The sequence below is a fragment of the Garra rufa genome, chromosome 5, assembly GCF_049309525.1.
Source record: "Garra rufa chromosome 5, GarRuf1.0, whole genome shotgun sequence".
NCBI lineage: Eukaryota > Metazoa > Chordata > Actinopteri > Cypriniformes > Cyprinidae > Garra > Garra rufa.
The window spans coordinates 1,763,646-1,790,642 of record NC_133365.1 but is presented as its reverse complement, the minus strand read 5'-3'; the positions used below and the strand labels follow the sequence as shown (position 1 = coordinate 1,790,642).

The window sequence follows — 26,997 nt, the reverse complement described above, 5'->3', positions numbered from 1 at the left end:
GTTTATATCAGAATTCTGAGTTTTTTTCTCACTTTTGCTATATAAACTCACAGTTATTACTTTTTAATGCTAAATCACGTTAAATAAATTCACGATTCTGACATTTTTCTCACAAATGCGAGTTTGTATCTCGCAATTCTTTTCGCAAGACTTTTTTTCTCAAAATTGTGAGATAAAAAACTTGCAATTGCGAGTTATAAAGTCTAATTTTGAGGAGAACATATTTTAGAATTAACTTTTTTTGTCAGAATTGACCTTTTTTCTCAGAATTGTGACTTTTTCTTTAAGTAAGATATAAACGCTGAATTTTATATCTTCCAATTGCAAGTGTATATCTTGCAATTGTGAGTTTTTTTGGGGGGGAATTGCGATACAATTATTTTTTTTTACTCAAAATCACGTGACATAAACTCCCAATTGTGAGAAATAAAGTCAGAATCACGAGATAAAACTCACAATTTTGACTTTTTTCTCGCAACTGCGAGATATAAACTCACAATTCTGACTTTTTTTTCTCAAAATTGCAAAATAAACTCGAATTTCTGACTTTTTTCTTGCCAAAGCAATTTTGTGTCTCGCAGTTTATTTTTTCTCAAAATTGTGAGATATAAACTTACAATTGCGAGTTATGAAGGATAAAAAAGACTGATATGTTCTCAGAACTGCGAGTATATATCTCAATTCAGACTTAATGACTCTATAATAGAATAATAGAATTTACTTTTTCTCAGAATTGCTACTTTTTTCTCAGAATTGTGAGATATAAACTCGCAACTGTGAGTTATATAGTCAGCATGATATGAACTTTTAAATTGCAAGTTATAAAGTCAGAATTACAAGTTTATATCTCGCAATTGCGAGTTTTTTTTTTTTTTTTGCAATTGCGATATAAACTCACAATTATTATTTATTTTACTCAAAACCGCATGATATAAACTCACAATTATAATTTTTTTTACTCAAAATCGCATGATATAAACTCACAATTGTTATAAATAAGTGATGTTTTATTAACAAATTTCGGGAGGAGCTCGCGCAGATAATTAACACGGCCAATTCACCATCAGCAATCACACTCCCTATCCAATCACTCTCCCTATCCAATCACTACAGTCCCTTTAAATAACCAAGCAGTCCTACCTTCACTTATCTCTGATTTCAGCATTGGCATACCCAATTGCCGCAACATGTCAGAGATTCACTCGTCCCCCGAGGATTATTCCCGCCGATCTTCCTGCAGCTCCTCCAGCCTCCATCCAGGTCACCGCTCAGGCCACCAGCGCTCCGCAGGATCCACCAATCGAGCCCGCGGCTGCATCACGGGGCCGCAGGCCCTCACGCACTGCCGCTGCTCGCACCCAGAGACGCCAGCTCACGCCGTCTCCACCACCTTCCAGACGTCGGGCATCTTCCCCAGCGTCCTCCTACGGTTCAGCCTTCTCCTGCACCCCGGCCAAGGAAAAATGGACCGTAGCTGAGCTTCGCAAGGCGCTCACCAGCGCCGGCGTCGTCTTTACACGCCGTTCCTCTAAAGCGGATCTCCTCGCCCTCTACTCATCTCTCCAACAGCAGGAAAAACCTAAATCTACCCCTCCCACCAGGGCTTCAGGCAGAGTGCGCTCAGGCCGCAGCGCCCCCTACTCCACGTCAGGACGCAGCAGAAGGCCGTCACCGAGTTTGGGCCACGCCCCGGACACCGCAGTCTCCAGCCATGGCCACCCTGCTCGACCTTCGAAGCGGGAGCTCGCTGCTCATGCTGGCAGAGAGCCAGCCATCGCCTCCACGAGCCGCCGCAGCAGCACGAACTCGCCCACTCCAGCGGCCGATTCCCGTCCGCAACCCGTGCCTCTCCTTTCTGTCCCCTTATCATGGCCCGCAGCTCCGCCTTCCGCTCATAGCACGAGCATTCCCCCGCTCATGCCACAAGCACCGGTGCCCCTTATTCCCCCTCTCTTCCCCCCTCCATTTCCCGTTTCAGGAGACGGCCGCAGCTCAGGCTTACCACCACAATCAGTCCCTGCAGCCACTTTCCCTCCTCCCCAGGCCCATCCTCCCTTCTCTTTGGCCTCAGCCACACCACTTCCAGCCCCGCCAAACGCTTTAGCACAGGAACCTCCCCCAGTTCCCAACTCCATCAGGACCCAGATACTAGCAGAAATTCAGATCGCTGGCTCCAGAGGCGGACCCGCTCCCAACCCCAGTCCCTCCTTATTCAGAACTGATATTCCCGTAAACCACCCCCTAAGGCCTCTTCTCGAAGCATCCATCAACTCCATTCTCCAAGCAGTCTCCCCTAGGACTCTCCAATCCTATCTTACAGCATGGAAATGCTTTAAAACTTTCCACGCCGCCTACAGTTTACCTTTCCCCGATTTTTCCCTGCTCACTGTCACCTCATTTATCTCCCATCTCAACTCCAATAAAAAACTCCAAGGATACCTAAGCGGAGTCCAGTTTTTCCACAAACTGTTATACGGCTCGCCTTCACCCCATATTTCCAATTCTCAGACATCCCTCCTCATCAAAGGTATACAAAAAACCCAGCCCAGCCACCCAGACCCCAGACAACCCATCACCCTAAAGATCCTGACCAAATGCATCTCCATCCTCCGTAAAGGTTACCATTCTATTCATACTGCCCGCACATTAGACGTAATGTTTATCCTGGCTTTTTTCGGTTTTCTCAGATGCTCTGAACTCACCATTACATCTAGCTTCAACCCAGCTATCCACCCTACCATCTCCGATCTAGCAGTTCTAGACGGCGAAACCATCTCTTACTTCATAAAGCAAAGTAAGACAGACCAAACTAAGAAAGGCCATTATATATATATCTTTAACATTCAATCACCCCTCCAACCTTTCCAAACCCTCTTAGCTTTCCTTCAGCTCAGGAAATCCCAATCCAGACTCCCCTCCGACCCTCTCTTTATAGATGATTCCAACCGCCCCGCCACACGCTTCTGGTTCCAAAAGCACCTCAAATCCATTTTGCTTCTCTCTGGCACCCTAGCTGACAATTTCTCCAGCCATTCATTCCGCATAGGCGCAGCAACCACAGTCGCCCAAAAAGGTCTCTCCCAACAGCAGATCCAAGCACTCGGCCGGTGGTCGTCAGAAGCTTTCAAGAGCTACATCCGATCAGACCGCGCCTTCATCAAAGAAACCCATCAAACCCTAATCAGCCAACCCGTTTTAGCGCCAGCTCACCCCCGTCCACGCCATCTCTAGCCCACTTCATCCATCCCCTCCGCGTCCTACCCCCATGGGACCTCTCGCTTCTCGCTTTTTATTTTTCTCTTCACCTCCAGCTAGGGGGAGCGCTATTGGGTTCGGGCCAAATGCCGAGCTCGGAGTGCCCCGGGCTCGGGAATGACTACCGAGCTCGGAGCCCTCTCCCGGACAGCACGCCAAACACGCTTAACTTTTACGCCGTTTATTATATGTAAGAACGGACTCGTGAAAGTCAGAATCACGAGATAAAACTCGCAATTCTGACTTTTTTCTCAAAATTGTGAGAACTTGCAATTGCATGTCATAAAGTCAGAATTACGAGTTCATATCTCGCAATTGCAATATAAACTCTCAATTATTACTTTTTTTACTCAAAATCATATAATATAAACTCACAATTCACAATTCGCAATTGCGAGATATAAACTCACAATTCTGACTTTTTTTTCAAGATTTTTGTTTCTCACAATTGCGAGAAATAAAGTCAGAATTACGGAATAAAACTTGCAATTTTTTACGGTGGCCGAGAGAGGTCAACGCGCTGCAAACAAGAAAACACATGCAAACAGAAAAAACGACAACAAATTAAGAAAACATCTTCATCAGTTTGACAACACAGGCGCTGCAAATCCTCGCAACACAAACACAAATACGGAAACGCGCTGCGAACACACGAAGGCGCTGCAAACTAACAAACGCGCTGCATATAGCACGGTCCACAACGGAAATGTTTCAGGGGGACCTCAAAAAGTGACGAACCCATCTGGGACCTGATTATTTGTTCAGTGACTGTTGGTCAGAGCAGAGGTGTTATCGGTGAACTATCACCTTTTAGTGATAGTATAGTATCACTTAAAGGTGATAGTGATATAAATAATCAGGTAATACAGTGATATAAATAATCAGGTCCCAGATGAGTTCGTCACTTTTTGAGGTCCCCCTGAAACATTTCCGTTGTGGACCGTGCTATATGCAGCGCGTTTGTTAGTTTGCAGCGCCTTCGTGTGTTCGCAGCGCGTTTCTGAGTTTGGTTGTGTTGTGAGAATTTGCAGCGCGTTTGTGTTTGCGTTGCGAGGATTTGCAGCGCCTGTGTTGTCAAACTGATGAAGATGTTTTCTTAATTTGTTGTCGTTTTTCTGTTTGCATGTGTTTTCTTGTTTGCAGCATGTTGGCCTCTCTCTGTCACATTTCACGTCTGTTTTCGTCTCCCCCTGTCATTTTGTGATCGTTTGGTTTAGTCCTCGTTTGTGTAATCACCGTCACCTGTGTTTAATTATGAGTTACCCTTTATAAGTCTGTCTTTGAGTTCAGTGTATTGTCGGTCCTTGATGTTGTCAGAAGTGTGTGAAGATCTCTGTTCCTGCCGGTTCCTGATTTGTTCCTCTTGAAGATTGTTATTAAATATAGTTATTTGTTTGAATACCGTCTATCGTCTCGTCTCGTCCTGCACACACCCGGCCACCGTAGTTTTTTCTCGCAAATGCAAGTTTTTTATCTTGCAATTCTGACTTTTTTCCTCTAAATTGTGAAATATAAACTTGCAATTGCGAGTTATTAAGTTAAATTTTTAGGAGAAAAAAGACTGATATATTCATAAATTTATATTTGCCTGATTTTATAATGTACTTTTTTGTCAGAATTGACCTTTTTTCTCAGAATTGTGAGATATAAACATGCAAGTTATAAAGTCAGAATCACAAGATAAAACTAACTTTTTCAAGATAATTTTTTTTAAGTCTTTATTTATGTTTATTCAGTGGTGGAAATGGGCTTCTATAGTTTTCATTTCATTAGTGAAACATTTTAACAATGTTGATTTTTAGATGGTATCTTTCTGAGATTGAGAATGGAAACATGGTTTGTGTAATATGAGAATCACATTATTAGCATTTTGATAACGTAGTCAAGCCAAAGGCTAATGATATCAATTACCGTTGCGTGTCCCATGTGTCATGATCGGGGCTGTGGGTCTTCCCTCAGCCTCCCGAGGTCGCTGTTCCTGCACTGCACTTCCTGATTGTATTCACCTGTCTTTGTCATTAGCACTGATCACCCACATCTGCTCACTATCTGGACTATAAGAACTCTCACTTCTCACTCCTGCTTCATGTCTGCATTGTCTTTAGTTCTGTCGTGTCATCTCTGTGTTCTTGAACCCTGGCTTTAGATCGTGTTATCTGTTCTGTTTATTTTGTGTTTCAGTTTTGTGCCGTTTGGCCTTTTGTTGCATTTTGTTTATTTAATAAAATACTCACCTGCATTTGGACCCAGACCTCCTAATTTCACGTGACAGAATGCAGACATCAAAGATGGGTCCAGCGGGGAGGATTTTTTTCGGGGAGGCGAAGCTTCCCCGTTTGGCGGTGGTGGACGCGCGTTTTGGGGGCGGCGACCACCCGCTCTGTTCCTGACACGGCGGGAATGTCCTTCGAGGCGGCGTCGGCTACTCGCTTCGAGTTTATCTACGCCTGCCTGGCTGAGATGGACGCTCGTAGGGCCGAGACTGCACGGATGCGTCCCTGCTTTGCGGTAGGGGCGGAGAGGCTCTTCCGCGGGGAGACGGCAGTGTCCGTTATCTCCGTTCCTGACGCGCAGGTGACCACGCCCTCTGTTCCTGACGCGGCGGTGTCCGCTATCTCTGTGCCTGACGCGGCGGTGTCCGCTATCTCTGTTCCTGACGCGGCGGTGTCCGCTATCTCTGTGCCTGACGCGGCGGTGTCCGCTATCTCCGTGCCTGACGCGGCGGTGTCCGCTATCTCCGTGCCTGACGTGGCAGTGTCCGCTATCTCCGTGCCTGACGCGGCAGTGTCCGCTATCTCGGTTCCGGACGCGGCAGTGAACGCTATCTCCGTGCCTGACGCGGCGGTGTCTGCTATCTCCGTGCCTGACGCGGCGGTGTCTGCTATCTCCGTTCCGGACGCGGCGGTGTCCGTTATCTCCGTTCCTGACGCGGCGGTGTCTGCTATCTCCGTGCCTGACACTGCGGTGACCGCTATCTCCGTGCCTGACGCGGCGGTGTCCGCTATCTCTGTGCCTGACGCACCGGAGACTGCTATCTCTGTTCCTGACGCGGCATTGTACGCTATCTCTGTTCTCGAAGAGGTGGCGTCCGCTATCTCCGTTCCTGACTCACCAAGTGACCGATGTCTCTGTTCCTGACGCGGCGATGACCGCGCTCTCTGTTCCTGACGCGACAGTGACCGCTATCTCCGTTCCTGACGCACAAGTGACCGATGTCTCCGTTCCTGACGCGGCGGCGACCGCCATCTCTGTTCCTGGCGCGGCAGTGACCGCTATCTCCGTTCCTGACGCGGCGGCGACCGCCATCTCTGTTCCTGACGCGTCAGTGACCGCTGTCTCTGTTCCCGAAGCGGCGCCGACCGCTATCTCTGTTCCTGACGCGGCATTGTACGCTATCTCTGTTCCTGACGCGGCAGCGAGGCCGGCTCGCGTTCCTCTGGCGGCGAGGCCATAAATAATCAGGAATAAAACTTGGCCTGGCCCGCCATCCCTCCCCCTGATTTGCCTTCCCCCGTTCCTCCTCCCTCCAGACTTTGGGAACGTCTGGGAGCCGTTCCATAGGGAGGGGGTACTGTCATGATCGGGGCTGTGGGTCTTCCCTCAGCCTCCCGAGGTCGCTGTTCCTGCACTGCACTTCCTGATTGTATTCACCTGTCTTTGTCATTAGCACTGATCACCCACATCTGCTCACTATCTGGACTATAAGAACTCTCACTTCTCACTCCTGCTTCATGTCTGCATTGTCTTTAGTTCTATCGTGTCATCTCTGTGTTCTTGAACCCTGGCTTTAGATCGTGTTATCTATTCTGTTTATTTTGTGTTTCAGTTTTGTGCCGTTTGGCCTTTTGTTGCGTTTTGTTTATTTAATAAAATACTCAACTGCATTTGGACCCAGACCTCCTAATTTCACGTGACACCATGTCGTAGAGAGCAATAAGTGAAATGCATTACCATTCTGATACATCTGACTTGTAGACATTGCTGTATAATTCCTCTTTTTTGGAATCAGTTTGTGTTTCAAACACATTTGTATGATTTAGTGGATGCAGAGACTAATTTGCATATTCATGAATCTACTTGTACTAAATTTGATAAGAGTGTAGAATTACATTTAAGCAATTTTAAGGCATGAAGAAATAGTTTTTGCTGGAAAAATGTTTAAATAATCAAATATTAGTTTTATGGGATAAATCAGTGACAATTTTGTTCCAGTTTGGACATATGCACAGGTGGTTTGTGGATCAAAAACAGACATTTAAATAAAATGGGCATTTTGCTCGTTTTATAGCATATACCCCCATCATCACGTGCAGGGTTTGGGCTGTTTTCCCCCTTGAGGATAGGATTGGTGTCAGTGGGTGGTTTATGAAGGTCTTTGCAGGTGTTCTCATTATTTTAACACATAATATTTGATGTGTTTCATATTTGATGTATGAAATATTTGTTTTGATGTATAGACTTAGTAGAGCACAAAAGACATTGGTGGAAGTGGGATTTTGTGGGCTCTGAACAAATAAGGGTGGCAGCTGGCAAGCAAGGAAAATGCTGATGACCTTACCCTGCCTGTTTGCAGGAAAGTCCTGTGTCCTGTTGAGGAAGGGTGAGGTGATGGCTATAATAAGAAAGACGTTCCTGTATGAATGCACCTTCTCTGGGATAAAATGACTAGAACTTATAAAGTAAGGTGAGCAGATGCAATCTGGGGACATTTGAGTGATCCAAATATCATTGTGATTTTATTTGTTATTATCTATGAATTAACATTTTTGAATGTTAATACCATAAATATATCAAAACGTAATATTTGATTAGTAATAAGCATTGCTTAGAACTTCATTTGGACAACTTTAAATGTGATTTTCTTAATATTTAGATTTTTCTTTGCACCCTAAGATTCCATATTTTCAAATATCTGTATCTCAGCCAAATATTGTTCTAACAAACCATACATCAATGGAAAGCTTATTTATTCAGTTTTAAACAGTTGACACTTATGAGTGGTTTTGTGTTCCATTGTCACATATAACAAATGTATGTTGTGTTAAATCCCAGCATAAGCCTTTTTTGGGGGGGAAATCACTGTATTTCTGAACAAATTTTCTCTATTTCTTTCTTTGCATGTCTCTTTCCACCTGTGTGCCTCAGTTTGATCTGCTATAATGGTAAACATGATGAGAAAGTTTATTTTACAGCAATAAGGCAAGTCAAATCTGAATGTTTTGCATATGAATACATAAATGTATTAGCTTGTGGTAAAGTCCAGCATGAATCTTATATTCTGGAAAATTACTGTATAATTGAATATGTTTCTCTTTTTATTTCTTTGCATCACTCTTTCTATCAGCATGCCATGGTTTGAGCCGTCAAAATGGCAAACATGGTAATACCTCTACATCTTCATTCTGCCATAATAGTAGATGTGATAAGAATGATCATGTGACAGCATAAAAAAAACAAACCTGCTTTAATTTGTGTTAAACTGTAACATTAATCTTTTTTAATTTTGGAAAATAACTGTATTTCTAAATTTTCTGTTTTTCTCCCAACTGTATGCAATGGTTTGAGTCATCACAATGGTAAAAATGGTAGTACATAAAAAAAACAAAAACATCAATTTTGTTAAAGTGCAGCATGATTTTTTTTTATTCTGGAAAATCACTGTATTTCTGAACATGCTCTTCTGTTTCTTGCCCTGCGTGAATCTTTCCTACTACGTGGCACAGTGTGAGCCATCACAGTGACAAAAATGGTAAGAAATGTCATATGACACGATTAAAAGCCTGTATTAACTTGTGTAAAAGTGCATTATAAATCATTTATTCTGAAAATCACTGTAATAATTTCTTTTCTGTTTCTTTCTTTGCTTGACTCTTGCCAACTACATGACTTGGTTTGAGCTGCCACAAAGGTAATACATCTGTATTAACTTGTGTTAAAGTGCAAAATAAACCTTTTATTCTGCAAATAACTGTATTTCTGAACACGTTCTTCTGTTTCTTTCTTTGACATTTAGTCTCGTCACAATGGTGAATATGGTTAAGCAGATCACATGACAGCAATACATGGCAAGTCAAATCTGAATGTTTTCTATATGAATACATAAAAAACCTGTATTAACTTGTTTTTAATGGCAAAATCATCGTATTTCTGAACATGTTCCTCTGTTTCTTACCTTGCATGGCTCTCTGTAACTACATGTCATGGTTTTAGCCATCGCAAATGTGAGAAATGTCATGTGACAACATCAAAAACCTGTATTAGCTTTTCAACTATATAACACGGTTTGAAATTCCACAATGACGTTGTGAAGTAGATCATCTGACAGCAATGTAAGGTAAGTCCAGTCTGAATGTTTTGTATATAAATACACTGAAAACTGTATTAACGTATGTTAAATTCCAGCAATTAAACTTTCAAAATCACTTTATTTCTCAACATATTCTTCTCTATTTATTTCTTTGCATGACTCTTTCCATCTCCATGCCTTTATTTGATCTATAATGGTAAACATGATGAGAAAGTGCAACATAAGTAATTTATTCTGAAAATCACTATTTCTAAATAAGATCTTCTCTGTTTCTTACTTTGCTTGTCTCTTGCCAACTACATGACTTGGTTTCAGCTGTCACAATGGCAAACATGCCAAGAAACGTCATTTGACAACATCTGTATTAACTTCTTTTAAAGTGCACATAAATCTGTTATTCTCAAAATCAATGTATTTCTGAACACAATCTTCTGTTTCTTTCTTTGACATGGTTTGAGCCATCACTGAATATGGTTAAGCAGATCACATGACAGCAATAAATGGTAAGTCAAATCTGAATGATTTGTATATGAATACATAAAAGAAAATGTAGGGTAGACCGGGTACAGTTTTTAGCTTTTTCCATTACCACACCAAAACTAGGGACTGAAAAGAAGTGATTTTTCATATGACATTTCCTTTACTTGTCTACTAAAATATTAATAATTATTAGCATACATATGTATGTCATATTTGCCACAATTAGCTCATAAACACAAGAGGCTTTTTTGTTCCTACTGGAACAGTACCCAAGTACAGTTGAGACACCCATCCATACTGGGTACAACTGTACCCTGCTGACCACCTCAAACATTTCTCTAGATTTTACGATGACCTTGCATCACACAAACTCATGCAATATGTCAGTTTTTAGAGCACAGATTAAGGTTTACGAAAATGTAAGTTGACCTTAACAGTCATGTAAGGATGAGAAGCTATTCAATGTGGAAGGGATGTGGTGAAGTAAAAAACTTACCTTAGAAAAAAAACTTTTGCCAATATCTTAGGACTGGAGAAGCGCATGTACATCAAATTTCAAACAATCAAAGAGGTGTGAAGCAAATATCACAGATCAGACTTGTTGCACACCTAAGTTATTTAAGGTGTCTCATATGTACCCCTGTACCAACTATACCCAGTCTACCCTATTACCTTGTTTAAAAGTGCAAATCACTGTATTTCTGTCCTTCTGTTTCTTGCCTTGTACGACTCTTTCCAGCTACATCCCTGCTAAAAAAAAACCCCTGCTAAAACCAGCCTAGGCTGGTTGGTTGGTCTTAGCTGGTTTAGGCTGGAAGTAGCTGGTTTTAGACCAGGCTAGCCAGGCTGGGAAAGTAGCCAAAACCCTCTTAAACCAGCCTGCTGACCAGCTATGACCAGCTAAAACTAGGCTGGTTGACCAGCTAAAACCAGCCAACCAGCCTAGGCCGGTTTTAGCTGTTTTTTTCACCAGGGATGCCACAATGACGTTGTGAAGAAAATCACCTGACAGCAGTAAAAGGTAAGTCCAGTTTAAAGGTTTTGTATATAAATACATCCAGAAACTTGTTTTAAAGTGCAAAATGACTGTATTCCCTGCTGAAAAAAAAAACAGCTAAAACCAACCTAGCTGGAAGTAGCTGGTTTAAGCTGGTCTCCCAGCCTGGCCAGGTTGGGAAAGTGGCCAAAACCCCTCTATAACCAGCCTGCTGACCAGCTATGACCAGCTAAAAACCAGCCAACCAGCCTAGGCTGGTTTTAGCTGTTTTCTTCAGCAGGGTTTCTGAACATGTTCTTCTGTTTCTTTCTTTGCATAACTCTTTCCAGCTGCATGCCAAGGTTTGAGTCGTCACATGGCAAAAATTGTAGGAAATATCATGTGACATCAAAAACCTGTATTAACTTGTGTAAAAGTGCAACATCATTTGTTTATTCTGAAAATCTGTTTATTTCTGAATGTGTTCTTCAGTTTATTTCTTTGGCATGGTTTGTGTCATCACAGTGGTGAATATGGTAAGACAGATCACATGAATCTGAATGTTTTGTATATTAAAAAAACAGTATTAACTTGTTTTAAAGTGCAAAACCATTGTATTTCTGAACATATTCTTCTGTTTCTTACCTTGCATGACTCTTTCCAACTACCTGCTATGGCCTGAGCCGTCACAATGGTCAATATGATGAGATAGATTGCCTAGGCTGGTTGGCTGGTTTTAGCTGGTCAACCAGCCTGTTTTTAGCTGGTCAGCAGGCTGGTTTTAGAGGGGGGCCCTGATCAGACTGGGAAACCACCAACTAAAACCAGCCTGACCATGCTGGCCTAGACTGGTTTTAGCTGTTTTTTCAGCATGTATATTTTAATCTAGTGTACCTTCACTTTTTCTCACCTACCGCTACATCACACATGTTGCCGGTACTTTGTCTCAGAGTCAAAGCATCAATGTCTGGGTTATTAGTAATGACACTATATGAATCACCTCTCATCTCAACAATGCATTTGAGTGCAAGAGAAGTCGGTCTGGTCTATCATCGGCTCACGACCAAGTAATTAGTTTAGCTCGCAGCGCCCTTTGTTGGTGAAATTAATCACTACACGATTACTCTGGTAAACAGCAGCAGAAGGCTTTGTTGGTCAGGCTTTTTTGCAATATATTTTCCAGACATTTCCAGGGACAGCTACAGACAGTGACAAAACACCAAAAACTTGGATTGTTTAGGACATCTGATCATCCTATAATAAAAAAAGTATCATGGTAATAGCATTTTTGGTTATATTTGGTCTAGTATTATCTGATCTATATGTTTGGTTTAGTCAAATGGTTTCTGCAGTGTTGTGGGAGCTATTCTGTAATTGAAGTCCAATTGAAAAAAAAAAACAAGTATTGAAATAAAGACATACATACATAGCTGCACTACAATGAACGAATATACAACATAAGACAAAATCATAACGTTGTTTCCTGTCATTCAGATTGTTTGACGTATTATGCAAACGTCACATGGTATATTTTCATATACTCAAAACGATGTAGATCCACGTCATTCCAGTAGGTGGCAGCACGCGCACCCAGATCTGTGCACTGCTATTAATAAACAGAAGAAGAACTCAAAACCAGGCTCGAAGAAGACTCTGGAAGAAACATGGCGGCGGAAAAGAAAGATGCGCGATCAGGGAAAGCGCCTAAAAAAGAGTCGCAGCCTTTAATCATCGCCAAAACTCCAGCAGAGGAGCAGCGCTTAAAGTTGGAGAGATTGATGCGAAACCCCGTGAGTTTACGCTTTACCTCAAGCAAGCGGGTTTATTTGAAGTAGTAACTCATGCTAATGATGCTACTCAGCTGTTGCAGAAGCATCTAACATAAACAGTGCTGAGTTAACGTATATATTTTCACTTTAAAGGACAAACTTGCGTCCATACCAGAGAAACCGAAGGAGTGGAATCCACGCGCTCCGCCAGAGTTTGTGCGGGATGTGATGGGTTTGTGTTTGTTTACCATCTCAAATCTAGAAACAATCGTGCAATTCCTCTAAAACGACTCCGTTGCCTTAAGAGTTCCATTTAACGTTACCATTCTTCTAGTACTTTTGAAGAAGCAATATATTTATATAAAAAAAGAACTGAAATTCATTTTGAGTTTGCTGTTCTAAAGATGTTTTCAAATGAGGTAACTGCAGATTTTAGCAGGACACCTGTACAGTGATTGGCCATAAATATATACTAAATAAAATAATAAATAATCAGACGTGTGGTAACATCATTCACTTTTTAGCTGATATATAAATGTGACCCTGGACCTTGGTCTTAAGTAGCACAAGTATATTTGTAGCAATAGCCAAAAAATACATTGTATAGGTCCATATGATGTATAAATCGCAATTTAAAACAACTGACATTAGTGACTGGATTCGTGGTCCATGGTCACAAATTTAAGGAGTTAAAAGGTCAGAATGTCAACTGGTATTCCAAAGAATTATTTTTAAACCATGTGTATATCAAACAAAACAAAAAACATGGCCATCAAACAGAGCTGTGTCCATGTTTTTTAACTGGCAAGCATGCTTAGTTAAACAAAACACAATAAAAAGTGAGATATGAAGCAGCTTTAGCAGAGACCTGATTTTTTTTTATTGTTTTGTGTAGTAATACTATCATGTTTTCATATTTATATTTTGTCTAGTACTTCACACACTGTGCTGTAATTGATTCTAAAACACTCAGGATTTCTGCCTGCACAAATAATCTTGTCAGAATTCATTTGAGTTCTATATATTTATCTAATTTCCTCAGGTTCCAGTGCTGGAGCAGGCAGCGGTGAATTCCATGTGTATAGACATCTGCGTCGGCGGGAGTATCAGAGACAAGACTTCCTGGAACGACTGTCTGATAAAGTATGCTTACTTTTGCCTGAAGCTTGTGATTATCAAATAGGAGCTGCTTTATCATGTGTAGACGTTATTAGTTCAAATGACACTAAGAAAAGGTTAAAATAAAAGGCCATTGTTACAGAACAGTATACACTGCCATTCAAAAGTTTAGGATCAGTAAGATATTTAATGTTTTTTTTTATTTTCTGCTCATCAAGACTGCGTTTATTTGATTAAAAACACAAAAAAGTAATATTGTGAAATAATATTGCATTTTAAAGTAGTGGTTATCTATTTTAATATAGTTTAAAATAGAATTTATTCCTGTGATGCAAAGCTGAATTTTAAGTCTTCAGTGTGACATGATCCTTTAGAAATCATTCTAATATGCTGATTTATTATCACTGTTGAAAAGAATCAGGATTCTTTGATGAATGAAACTTTAAAAAGAACAGCATTTATTTAAAACAGAAATCAGAAATGAGGATTAGTTCACTTCCAGAACAAAAAATTACAAATAATGTGCTCACCCTCTTGTCGTCTAAGGTGTTCATGTCTGTCTTTCTTCAGTCGTAAAAAGAAAAAACATTTTAGGATTTTTCTCCATTTAGTGGACTTCTATGGTGCCCCAAGTTTGAACTTCTAAAATGCAGTTTAGATGCGGCTTTAACTATCCCAAATGCGGTTGTAAATGATCCCAGCCAAGGAAGAAGGGTCTTATCTAGTGAAACGACAGGCTATTATTATTATTATTTTTTTATTACAATTTACTTTTAACAATACTTTTTAACCTCAAACACTTATCTTGTTTTTCTCTGTCTGTGCTTTATATTTTTTATTATGGGTGTTTGATCTTCTTTGCATGTTCACTTTGCAAACACTGGGTCGGTACTTCTGCGGAAATTTAGAATGATTTTGAAATGATTTTTGAAGTTGAGAAAGAAAATAAGTCAGGAGTTTTTCGTCATACCCAAACTGTCTTGAACCGGAAACCAACAAAGTTTAGACAGGACAAGACGAGCATTTGAGGTTAAAAAGTATATAAATTGTAGTAAAAAAAACCCGAAAAACTTAAGTTTCACTAGATAAGACCCTTCTTCCTCAGCTGGGATTATTTACAACCGCATCTGGGATTATTTGAAGCCGCATTTAAACTGCATTTTGGAAGTTCAAACTCAGGGCACCATAGAAGTCCACTATATGGAGAAAAATCCTCAAAAAGTTTTCTTTATGACTGAAGAAAGAAAGACATGGACATCTTGAAGGGGGTGAGTACATTATCTGTACATTTTTGTTCTGGAAAAAACTCCTTTTACAATATAAACTACCATTTAAAAGTTTGTGGTCAGTAAATGTATTTATTCATTCTTTGTTTGAAAGAAATTCATACTTTTATTCAGCAAGGATGTGATAAATAGTGATCCTGAAAAAAGTATTAAGCAGCACAACTGTTTTCAGCACTGATTAAAAAAAAAAATCAGCATATTAGAATGATTTCTAAAGGATTGTGTGACTGGAGAAATGGCTGATGAAATTTCAGCTTTGCATCACAGAAATAGATTACATTTTAAATTACAGTATATTTTCATATTGTGTTTTTTTCTGTATTTTTAACCAAATAAATCGAAATTTGATGATCATAAGTGGCTTCTTTAAAAATTAAAAATTGATCTCATTTGAATGGCAGTGTATGTGTAAATGATAGGTATTTTACTAGGGATGCACCGATCCGTATCGGCCGATCACTTGCGCGTTTTGTCAGTAAAGCCGGTTCTGTAATCAGCGGTAAATGCCATCAGGTGCGTGATTTCACGTTGAGCCGTATATACTACACACAGCCGTTGTTCACTGACGAGCTGCGCACATTCACACTGATAATGAACATTGATTTGCGCAGCTCGTCGGTAAACAACGGCTGTGTGTAGTATATACGGCTCAACGTGAAATCACGCACCTGATGGCATTTACCGCTGATTACCGAACCGCCTTTACTGACAAAACGCGCAAGTGATCGGCCGATACGGATCGGTGCATCCCTATATTTTACTGTAGATGCAATGCTTATTGGTGAGAACTTTTTTCCCTCCAATCCTCCCTTAGATTTCTTTTAAACTTTAGATTATTGCCGGAAAAATAAATCCAAGTGCTTCAGTGGAATGCGGTTCCACCCGTTATTTGTAGCGGCTTAAATAACAGAATGTGGGTGTGGTGTCGGCAGAGGTGGATCTGCTCTGCTCTTCAGCTCACAGGTGCGCAGGACAGACACTTTAATGTTGATGTGATAAATCATGTGAATTAAGCTAAGTTGAGTGTGTCAAGTAATATTCTGGTATGTGATGCATTGTTCCCAACTATTGTGTTTGCTTTGGAAATATGCTTGGGTCAAATCAAAAACCAACTCCTATACATTTGTCACACCAAGTTCCTCTCCCTTGTAATATGTGACCCTGGACCACAAAACCAGTCTTAAGTCGCTGGGGTATATTTGTAGCAATAGCCAAAAATACATTGCATGGGTCAAAATTTTAGATTTTTCTTTTATGCCAAAAATCATTAGGAAATTAAGTAAAGATCATGTTCCAAGATGATTCTTTGTAAAATTCCTACTATAAATATATCAAAATGTAATTTTTGATTAGTAATATGCATTAAGAACCTAATTTGGACAACTTTAAAGGTGATTTTCTCAGTATTTTGATTTTTTTGCACCCTCAGATTCCAGATTTTCAAATAGATGCATCTCGAACAAATATTGTCCTATCATAACAAACCATACATCAATAGAAAGCTTATTTATTGAGCTTTCATATGATGTATATATCTCAGTTTTGTAAAATTTAACCTTAAGACTGGTTGTTTTGTGGTCCAGGGTCACATATAGTGTCAGAAAGTCAGAATCATTCAAGTTCAATTTAATTCAAATTTACACTACTGTTCAAAAGTTTGGGGTTGTACGACTTTGAAAAAAGTCACTTATGTTCAACAAGGCTTCATTTCTTTGATTAACACAGTAGATACAGTGATATGTGACCCTGGACCACAAAACCAGTCATAAGTGTCAATTTTTCAAAATTGAGATTTATACATAATCTGAAAGCTTTCCATTAGTGTATGGCTTGTTGTGATAGGACATTATTTGGCCTGAGATACAACTATTTGAAAATCTGGAATCTGAGGGTGCATAAGAATCAAAATATTGAGAAAATCGCCTTTAAAGTTGTCCAGAAGAAGTTCTTAGCGGTGCATATTACTAATCAAATATTAAGTTTTAATAAATTATATAATATATATATCTATATATATATATCTGTATGGAACATGATCTTTACTTGATATCCTAATGATTTTTGGCATAAAAGAAAAATATATAATTTTGACCCATACATTGTATTTTTGGCTCTTGCTACAACTATGCCCATGCTACTTAAGACTGGTTTTGTAGTTCAGGGTCGCATATTGTGAAAAATTGCAATATAAATAACAATTTTTTTATTTTCTTAATTTGTTTTAAAGTTTTGTAAAGTCTTCAGTGTCACATGATTTTTCAGAAATCATTCTAATATACTGATTTGGTGCTCAAAAACATTATTGTTATCATTTATCATCATCACTGTTAAAAACATTGATATTTCCAACATTTTTTCTATTTTTCAACTTATTTAATAACTTATTTTTTTACCCATTAATATTTAGTGGAAACGGTGATGAGGTTCTCTGTACTCTTTAATACATTTAAAAAGTTTCAAAGAACACTTATTTGAAATAGAAACCTCTTGTAACATTATGAATGTCTTACTAACTAAATGTCTTCACTTCTGATAAATGTAGTGCATGCTGAATAAGTTTTTATTTATTAAAATATATAGTTTAAAGATTAAGAGAGAGAGAGAGAGAGAGAGAAATATACATTGTTAAATGTTAAAAATAATGATTAAGGATCATTTTTGCCAACACTGTTTACATGTATGTTTCGGGTTTTGAACTGGTGATTGTGTCTGTTTTTCAAAATAAAATTCAATCACAGGTCGAGATGGAGTGCAGCTAGTATTGGTTCACAAATAATTTGTTTTATTCTTGCAGCAAAAGCTGGATGAAGAATATATAGACAAGGTGAAAGAAAACCAAAAGGCTGCTGAGGAAAGAACGGCCAAACGCCGAAAGAAGAGGTTTGCAATATGCCGTCTTGTGTTTGTTTTCAAATACTTTCGAATCATTAGTTTATCTTGTGTGTCTCTGAATCTCAATTTAGGGAAAAGTTGAAACAAAAGAAGCTGATGGCCAAGAAAGCAAAGATGGACAGCCAGAAAGAAGAAGGTAAGAGATAATGAAATTCTTATAAACTCATATTCAGTGGTATTACAATATCGAATCACAGTAAACACCAGCAGGAAAACATCTACTAAACGTGAGTGTTTGGACACTATGTAAACAAATATTTTATAATGCTTCAATTTATATTTAATTGTTGTCAATTGACCTGACTGATTCGTATACATTTTCTCTGATGTGTCTATGTAAATCCTTTGTTATTCAATGTTGTAAAGTCAAACATTAAAAGCATCCATATGGGGTTAATGTTTATAATGAGTACTATTTTTAAAACTGCTATTTAAGGATGGCAGCACAGGCCGTCATCATCATCATTATCATAGCAACTGCACATCTTGAATTTCAGCATTCATCGAAGCAGTGAGTAATAGTTTGTTTGTTGTGTCAGCAGGCTCAGAGGAGAAGTCATCGTCCTCGGCTTCTGAAGCAGAAGAGCAAGAAGATGATGCAGAAGTGCCTAGCTTTATTATGGGGAAGAGGTGACCGGATGAAACGATGGAGGTATCCGGCATAAACTACCTTCCACAGAAACACCAACATGTACTGAAATTTACTTGAAATCAGTTTGAAATGCTTAAGTCAGCTGTTGAGTTGGACATTCGAAAAGCTAGATATTTTTCAACTTGAGTGTTAAAAGGTGATAAAACAATGTGACTAGCATCGGCTTTTATTATGTTGTAAATGTGTTTTTTTTTAATAAACAACAAAGGAAATGCTTTGTCATTTCAGTGTTTCATGGAACATTTGTGTGTATTTTATGTATGTATTTTATTTAGGGCTGTCAAATGATTAATCATGATTAATCACATCCAAAATAAAAGTTCATGTTTACATACTAAATGTGTGTTTTCTGTGTTTATTTATTATGTATATATAAATACACCCACATACATGTATATTCAAGAATTTTTTTTAGATTTATATAGAAAATATTTATAATTCTATATATAGTCTAAATTAAATAGAAGTATAACTATTCATTCATATAAATATTTTTTTTAAATCTATACATGTATGTGTGTGCATTTATATATACATATTAAATATACACAGTAAACACACATTTAGTGTGTAAACCTAAACTTTTATTTCGGATGTGATTAATCGTGATTAATCATTTGACAGCCCTAATTTTATTATTTTGATTTCTGCAAGTATTAAAAAAAGTCTCAATTCACCCTTTCACAATTGAAGGCCTAAAAAAAAGTCTTAAATAAGAAAATAAGAGAACTGAGAAGTGTTTTATATTCATAAAATCATTATGGCCCGGTTTCAAAGACAGGGCTTAGCTTAAGCCAGGACTAGGCCTTAGTTAAATTAAGATATTTAAGCATTTTTTATAAAAATGTTATAGGTGTGCATGAGAATCATTCATAAATCTGTTGCTGTCAGCAAAAAGTAGTACTGAGGTCTGAGATTTCCGCCAAAATAAAAATTAACATTCATAAATGTTAGTCTTGTAATTTTACTGTTGTTCTTTAAAATAAAATGCAAGGCTGCATTTATTTGTAGGCTACATTAAAAACACATGCCTGATTCAAGAAGGGGGTCTTAAAAATGGCCAAAGAATACTATTTTACTAACTTATTAATAGTTAAATTGAGCTTTGTTGGTAGGCTATAATGTATTGTAGAATGTAAAAAATTATTAATTTAAATTTTTTTAGTTTTTTTTTTTTTTGAAAAGCAAGATAAAACTGTAAAAAGCAAGTATTGGCTATTTAATATATGCAATGGTGAAAAAAATGGCAAAATACATGGGGGGAAACACGAAAAACCATGTTTGGTAATCAGCCTTCTGCCTAGTGTATCATTTTTTTTCGGCTTCGGCCAAGAGTGTTTCGGTGCATCCCTATATATTATAAGATATGTCGGAGCAAGATATTTTCAGTTGAGACAGCTCAAACATGCATTTTAGTCTGGGACTAGCCTTAAAGTCTTGTCTGTGAAACCAGAGGAAAGTGTATTAAATGTTACACGCATTGCAGAAAAAAAATTATATCTTTATTGTATTTTTGTCTTGCAACTCAAATATCTTCAGAATTCATTACTAGATATGCAAATGTGAAATGTAACAAAATTAAGTTGCTTAAAACAAGAGCAAATATCGGCCAATGGCCAATTCAATCATGAGCTTAATTTTGACATTTTACACAAATAATTCCTGATATTTTACTTATTCCTATGTCATCCAAGATGTTCATGGCTTTCTTTCTTCAGTCGCATATAATGGACTTCAGTGGGAGCCAACGGGTTGAAGGTCCAAATTGTAGTTTCAATGGAGCTACAAAGGTCTCTACACGATCCTAGTCAAGGAATAAGGGTCTTATCTAGCGGCATAATCTGTCATTTAAAAAAAATAAATGAACATTTCTATATTTTCCAGCTACAAATGCTCACCTTGTACTAGCTCTATAGTGCGATGCTTGATCATGTTGGAAAGGTCACACGTGGTTAGTTTTTTTGGCCTGTGTACTTTGGTTAAAAAAAAGGTAGAGTAGGGCGAAAAACTCCAACTTTAAAATCGTCCAACATCGATGTTTTACCTTTCGTAAAGGGCGTTTGACTTTCTTTGCATGTTCACCTTGTAAACACTGGGTCAGTACTTCTGCCTACCTCACACTTGTGATTTGTGGTTAAAATGTATATAAATTTCTATTTTTCTTAAAAAATGACTGATTTTTTACTAGATAACATTCTTATTTCTTGGCTGGTATCGTGTAGAGCTCTTTGAAGCTGCATGAAACTGTGCAATTTGGACCTTCAACCCATTGGCCACTATTGAAGTCCACTATATGTAAAAAAAACAAAAACAAAAAAAAAAAACCTTGATTTCTTTTTGACTTAAGAAAGAAAGACATGAATATCTTGGGTGACATCGGGTTAGTTCATTGTGGAACTAAACCTGAAACTAAAATGGTGCTCTTTTTAATTATTATGCACACCATTTTTCTGGCGTCATATTAATGTAGACGCATAATAGATCAAAAAATATCTATAGTACACACAGGACCATTTACAATGGCAATAATAATAATATAAAAAAAATACACAATGGTTCATTTGAGGATTTTGATGGAAATTATCTCTAATTGGCAAAAATCACTTAAATGCACAATAATCTCTGGATTTAGAAATTTAATTACGGAGAATGCCAGTGGAGTAATTGTTCATTAGTCACTAATGGATCCTGTTGTCATGTGTACCACATTCCTTTAAAGCACATGTGAAAGGAAAAGAAGAAAAAAAATGCACAGCATTTTTCTCTCCACCCTGAATTACCACTTGGCAAATATTGTTAATGGCTTAAGTTCATGGTCTGATTCACCACAATAGGAGTCTGGATTTTATTGTTTTACTACTACGTCATTATTCCAACTCGCCCGACCAGTCTTTGCAAATAATATGAATTCTGATTTTTACATTTACACACAGAGATAATGTTATAGAGAAAATGTCAGTGACTTCTACCTATAAACACAGTTAATTTGCTTTATGTCTAAAGAGGTCTGGTTAAGCTGGTTTTACCAACAAACACACTTATAATTATTTGATTAAAAACACTTCCGACAATTGGCGGAGCTGCAGAAAATACAGCCTGGAATGCCAATAAAATAGCGGAAATTAAAATCAAAATGTTTTGATGGATATTCCAGTTTTAATTGCCATGTAAGGTTTTTCCCCTTAAGACACTAGGAATCGAATATTATTGATATATTGTATGAATAAACTCCACACCTTTGCTTTAGGATGTCATGTCAACTCACATCATGTGCCTGTTCGGTGGGAATTATGTTAGCACTATGTGAAGGGTTTGTTGACTTTAACATTAGTCATGCAAACAGGCTTTGCTTTCGTTTCTATACGATTTTGGGCTTCATGATGTTGTGGCATCCGCAATGAAAACGTGTTTGTGCTATATGAGTAAAGCAGAAAGAGTTTTACCATGATTCAAGCATTTTTCACAGCTTACAATATAGCAAGAGTCAGTCTTTAGATTTTCAAAGCACTTTTTTTTTGCCCTAAGCACCTCCCAGTTTCTACCTGGGATTCACACACCCTCACGAAAAACTCTTTTCCCCTCCCTTCAGCTTCTTTTTATAGGAGTAGATTTGACGCTACCAGGCATATTATTGAGCACAGCCACCAGTCAAGGTTGATTCTACTCCTGAGACTGTTAATAAGAAACTATCAGCATCCGCGTTACAAGATGAACACAAAAACAGTGATCCGTTTGATGTCAATGCTGTCTATCTGGATGTGGACTGGAGAAGGTAAGTGCATTTTAGCTTTAATTACCATGTTTGTTTGTTCTTTTTATACAGTGGTTACTATAGAGACCTGCTTTCTGCATTATATCGCAAATGCACTTCATTTATTCTTTAATTATGTTGTTTGCCTTTTCCTTAGTTTAAATGGAGAGAGGCTTTCTTAGGTAATAGCTCATTAAAGACAGAGTAAAGTGCACACAAATATCGCATACAATTTTCATCATGTTGGATGTCGGACAAAGATGATTACAGATTAACAAGCTAAATATATCTGAGTTCAGCAAAAATGCAAAAACACCCTGGCAAGCTGACTACGGCTTTTATATAATGTCAATTTTAAAACATTAAATCTATCAAAATTCTGGTATAACAAAATACACTCTTAACAATAAAGGTGCTTTAAAAGATTCTTCAAGCGATGCCATAGAAGAACCATTTTTGGTTCCACAAAAGAACCATTCAGTCAAAGAACCATTTCTTGCTTACATTTTTATCATTTGAATACCTTCTGTGAAGCACAAAGGTTCTTAAGATGTTCAGACAAAAAAGTTCTTCTATGGCATCGTGAAGCAGCTTCATTTTTAAGAGTGTACCATTTAGAATCACAAATATTCATATCATTTGTTTTACAATTCAGCCGTTATTTTGTCAACTATGAAACTAAATTGATTCAGATCTATTGAATGATTTAACTAGGTTACATTGTAAGTCATTAAGTTAATTATAGCAGTAGTACGTCAGGATGTTACACTCATCACACAAGTGGCACATTTGTTTTTTAAATGACCTACTAGCAGATAAACACGTTCAGGTCTAAATAAAACGACAATTAAGCCATTTGTTCATCATGTTTATACAAGTTGAAAAAATCTATATCGAGACTAGAGGGCAAGACTGAGTCTGTATGTTCTGTTCCATGCCCAGTTTTCTATCCATACTGTACCACTGCTGTTACAGCATTTGGGGTTGGTAGGTGTTACACAATCCTTTTTTTCTCTTGGACAGGTGCATGTGAATCAGACTCAACCTGCTATTATTCTGTGACAGACTTAAACCAAGTTTAAACAATGAGGTCAAGGCTCTTTAAAATCTTTTTGTCTGTCTACAGGTTTCTTTTTCCGGCCCCAGCTCACAACCAATCCTTACCTAGCCAGTGTTACCACCAATACGGTGATATTGCAGCAGCCGTATTGTGTATTTGATCAGCAGTGCTCTGGCTGTGACGTATGGCTGGTGTCTGGGTTGTGCTCAGGTAAAATGCCTTTTACAATTCACAATATTACTGTTTAACTGTATTTCTGATCAGATGAATAACCATAAGAGGCTAAAAACCTATTAGTAAAAGGTGTGTTTTAGAACTTCAGAACTAATGCTAAGTTCTCTGTTTACATGATCAATTCTCTTTCACCTTCAGCAACCGGTACCTTTGATGCTCTAGCGGGCTCAACTCCCAACTGCCTCGGCTTGTCACCATACCCAACAGCATTCCACCCATCATCAAGAAACTTCTTTCTGACAAAAATTGGACCTCTGTCACATTTCCCCTGTAATCAGTCCACCACTGATCATTACTTCGTAGTCGGGGCTGAAGGGTCCTGCCATGTCTCCCACTGTAATGGAGCATTACCTGCTGGAGCCGATGTTTGGTAGGAGATTTCAATGTCTGGTGAAAAAAACAGCTAAAACCAGCCTAGGCTGGTTGGCTGGTTTTAGCTGGTCAACCAGTCTGGTTTTAGCTGGTCATAGCTGGAAGGCAGGCTGGTTTTAGAGGGGTTTTGTCCAGCCTGGGAGACCAGCTAAAACCAGCCACTTCCAGCTTAAACCAGCTAAGACAAGCCAACCAGCCTAGGCTGGTATTAGCTGTTTTTTTTTTCAGCAGGGTAGCCTATACTGCAATGTCAACGTTATTGAATCAAATCTGCATTTCTAAAAACCCAGGACATTTGTTTTGCCTTTCTAAGGTTACAAAAGCCAACAAAACTCTTATTTTGATATCATGTTCTCATAAAAACAGCTTTTACCGGTTCCATTGCTGAATTTCAGCAAAAGTTATAGCTGGGTCTATTAGTTTAGAGTTTTTTTCGTTGGTCAGCGCGAATGCCGAAATCTTTCACCCTCACACGATATTCATATTTAAATGACTGGATTTTGACCACAAAACTTAAATGAACAGTGGTAAATGTTGACATATTATCAATGGACTTATGACTTTTTGTTATTTGCAAAAGACAAGCGAAATCTATGTGGGGATTTTTTGCCCTCAAGCAAAACTCCTGAACGTCTGAATTCTTATTGAAATTAAGCTACCATATTTTGGCCAATATATTTGGCAGAGCAACGATAAAAGTGACTCACCTCTTTAGAAATCCAAAAAATGTTAATGAAGGTGTTAAAATTCCTTTAATGTAAATCCATCACGTGTTTATTTGAGCAATATCACGCAAACAAGAACGCCATCGCTGAATATTAGCACGGCTGTGATGGTATTCAAGTCCACAACACAATGCAAATATAAAATTTCGTTTATACAACAGCTAAATTAACACAAAGTTAATTAGATTTGGACAAAATATTGACATTTACTTTAACAACAAACCGCAACTGTATTCATTCATGAATTTATCAGTGGATTTGAACCAATATAAACAATTGAACACTTACTGGTATAACAATACCCGCAAAAAGAGAAAAATCCCCAACTCAAACGCGCAGATTGACAGTATTTATTTATTAATTTACAAGATTTACACAAAAATAGAAGACATTTCAAACACTGATGATATTTTCTAATGATGTGCTTGCTCTAGATTGTTAGCCTATAAATCATTGCACATTGACTGAAGTTTGCTGTTTGAGTTTGCTTTTAATGAATTTGAACTATTTTTCTCTTGCAGTTTCAAGTATCTTCTGATCAATGCTAATGGGACTCTTGTTAATTCATCAGACTGGTCCAACAACATTACTCTTGTCCAACGTAAGAATTCATAACAAATCATTAGATTTATGATTCATGCTAAGTAATATTGGTGTCATCCAAATATAGCTGATGGAGTTAATAGGTGTCTTTCTAATCTATTCATACAGTGTTAAACTGTAACACCATTAACACTGGCCTAAGTGGAAGATCTGGTGCCATGTGTGTCATTACTACCCTCCTCTGTGTGGCTTTGGCTCTGCTTTTACTTTTTGGCCTCCTCACCTTATGCTTAAAGTGGTGAGTAAATCACACTTGTGTATATATGATGTATTATCATACTATTTTCTAATTGTCCTATCATGTTCATTTTATCCAACTATAATATTTTCCTGGTCCTAATATATGATTGCATTGAATGTAAGTGTAACTCATTTTCCTAACATACTACTCTTGTGCATTCAGCTGTTGCAAGAAAGACGGTAAGCAAATCTCCGTCATGAACTCAATCCGTATCCCCCGCTATGACACCCACAACCTAAAGGAGCGCGTGCACCCCTACGACAACCCTTCTTACCAGTCGGACGTGAAAAATTACTCCACATCCGACACTCTTCCCAAGGCTGGAACACGAAAGCTGTGAGCTCCCAAAGATGCCATCACTGCACTGCATATTCTAGGAGAAACCAAATTACTATGCAGTATTTTGTCTTTTTAATATGATACAAGGCAAATAGAGAAAAGGAAGTGAACTTGAAACTAACTCAACAACACTCACATCATGTATCAAAACCCATCAAAACCGTTTTCTGTGTATCAAACTTTTGTGACCTCAGTATTGTTTGTGATCAAAGCAACAGATGAAACAGAATTACACTACATTGACTACGACATGGTAATTCACTAGATGGCGCTGTTTAGTAACTATGGAAATATGGGGTAGAGTGACAGTCATACTGTATTTACTAGTGCAATGTTTTCAAACCTTTCTTGTGTTAGGGGTCAAATAGACTTAGATAACCCTTTATGAACACCAACACAGGTGAATAGTGTCTTTTAATTCATATTATACTGGGTATCTTTTACTGTTGTTATTCTTAAAACGTTATTGCAAAAAAGGTAGGTAAATAGGTATATTAAAAAAAACTTTTCTTTTTCATGTTTAATTCATGTTTAGTCTTAGTTTTCATTTTATTCTAGTTAGTGGTTTTAAAAGTTGTTTTAATCCTTGACAGTTGTATATGTGCTATATGTTTACAAAGCAACTACCCTGGTTTTAAATCAATATGAGTTTAGGTTAAAATGATATAAATGTACGTATATTGCAACTGGGCAGTCTTTTTTTTTTCAATGGTCGATGAATACATCACGCACACAAATATTGGGTAACTCATTTTAATTACTTTTTTTGTTGATACTACTCAGTATTGAATGAAATAAAGGTTTATTTATAAACAATATTTCTCTTGTCCCATCCAACATTTACAACTCATTACAGTGCATTTGGTGCATTTGTCTTTACAAGGTAATTGTGATTTTTAAGTTTAAATAAGCTTTTAAAAGAGCTGTAATATCTAT

The 26,997-nt window shown here is 38.1% G+C and overlaps 2 protein-coding genes across 3 annotated transcripts; both read left to right on the top strand.

Moving 5' to 3' along the window:
• The first annotated feature begins 12,652 nt into the window (after positions 1-12,652).
• On the top strand, positions 12,653-19,003 carry prkrip1 (PRKR interacting protein 1). Of its 2 annotated transcripts, none has more exons than XM_073840504.1 (6): positions 12,653-12,808; positions 12,941-13,019; positions 13,830-13,930; positions 17,987-18,072; positions 18,156-18,220; positions 18,624-19,003. In XM_073840504.1, exons 1-6 carry the CDS (start codon positions 12,683-12,685, stop codon positions 18,716-18,718), a joined length of 552 nt encoding a protein of 183 aa, XP_073696605.1. In that variant the 5' UTR covers positions 12,653-12,682; the 3' UTR covers positions 18,719-19,003. The 2 variants fall into 2 exon arrangements, with proteins under 2 accessions (XP_073696605.1, XP_073696606.1); XM_073840505.1 differs by having other exon boundaries at positions 18,627-19,002.
• Positions 19,004-22,350: 3,347 nt separating this feature from the next.
• On the top strand, positions 22,351-26,789 carry upk3b (uroplakin 3b). Its single transcript, XM_073839344.1, has 6 exons — positions 22,351-22,508; positions 23,614-23,757; positions 23,920-24,151; positions 25,400-25,479; positions 25,590-25,719; positions 25,885-26,789. Exons 1-6 carry the CDS (start codon positions 22,445-22,447, stop codon positions 26,060-26,062), a joined length of 828 nt encoding a protein of 275 aa, XP_073695445.1. The 5' UTR covers positions 22,351-22,444; the 3' UTR covers positions 26,063-26,789.
• The last annotated feature ends 208 nt before the right edge of the window (positions 26,790-26,997 follow it).

What these genes read in the sequence shown, in the direction of transcription:
- prkrip1 (XM_073840504.1), top strand. Translation starts at nt 12,683, where the DNA reads ATGGCGGCGGAAAAGAAAGATGCGCGATCAGGGAAAGCGCCTAAAAAA. An exon ending in AGAGATTGATGCGAAACCCC is followed by an intron (nt 12,809 to 12,940) that starts GTGAGTTTACGC and finishes TTCACTTTAAAG; the next exon opens with GACAAACTTGCGTCCATACC. An exon ending in GCCAAACGCCGAAAGAAGAG is followed by an intron (nt 18,073 to 18,155) that starts GTTTGCAATATG and finishes ATCTCAATTTAG; the next exon opens with GGAAAAGTTGAAACAAAAGA.
- upk3b (XM_073839344.1), top strand. Translation starts at nt 22,445, where the DNA reads ATGAACACAAAAACAGTGATCCGTTTGATGTCAATGCTGTCTATCTGG. An exon ending in CTGGATGTGGACTGGAGAAG is followed by an intron (nt 22,509 to 23,613) that starts GTAAGTGCATTT and finishes GTCTGTCTACAG; the next exon opens with GTTTCTTTTTCCGGCCCCAG. An exon ending in CTCACCTTATGCTTAAAGTG is followed by an intron (nt 25,720 to 25,884) that starts GTGAGTAAATCA and finishes TTGTGCATTCAG; the next exon opens with CTGTTGCAAGAAAGACGGTA.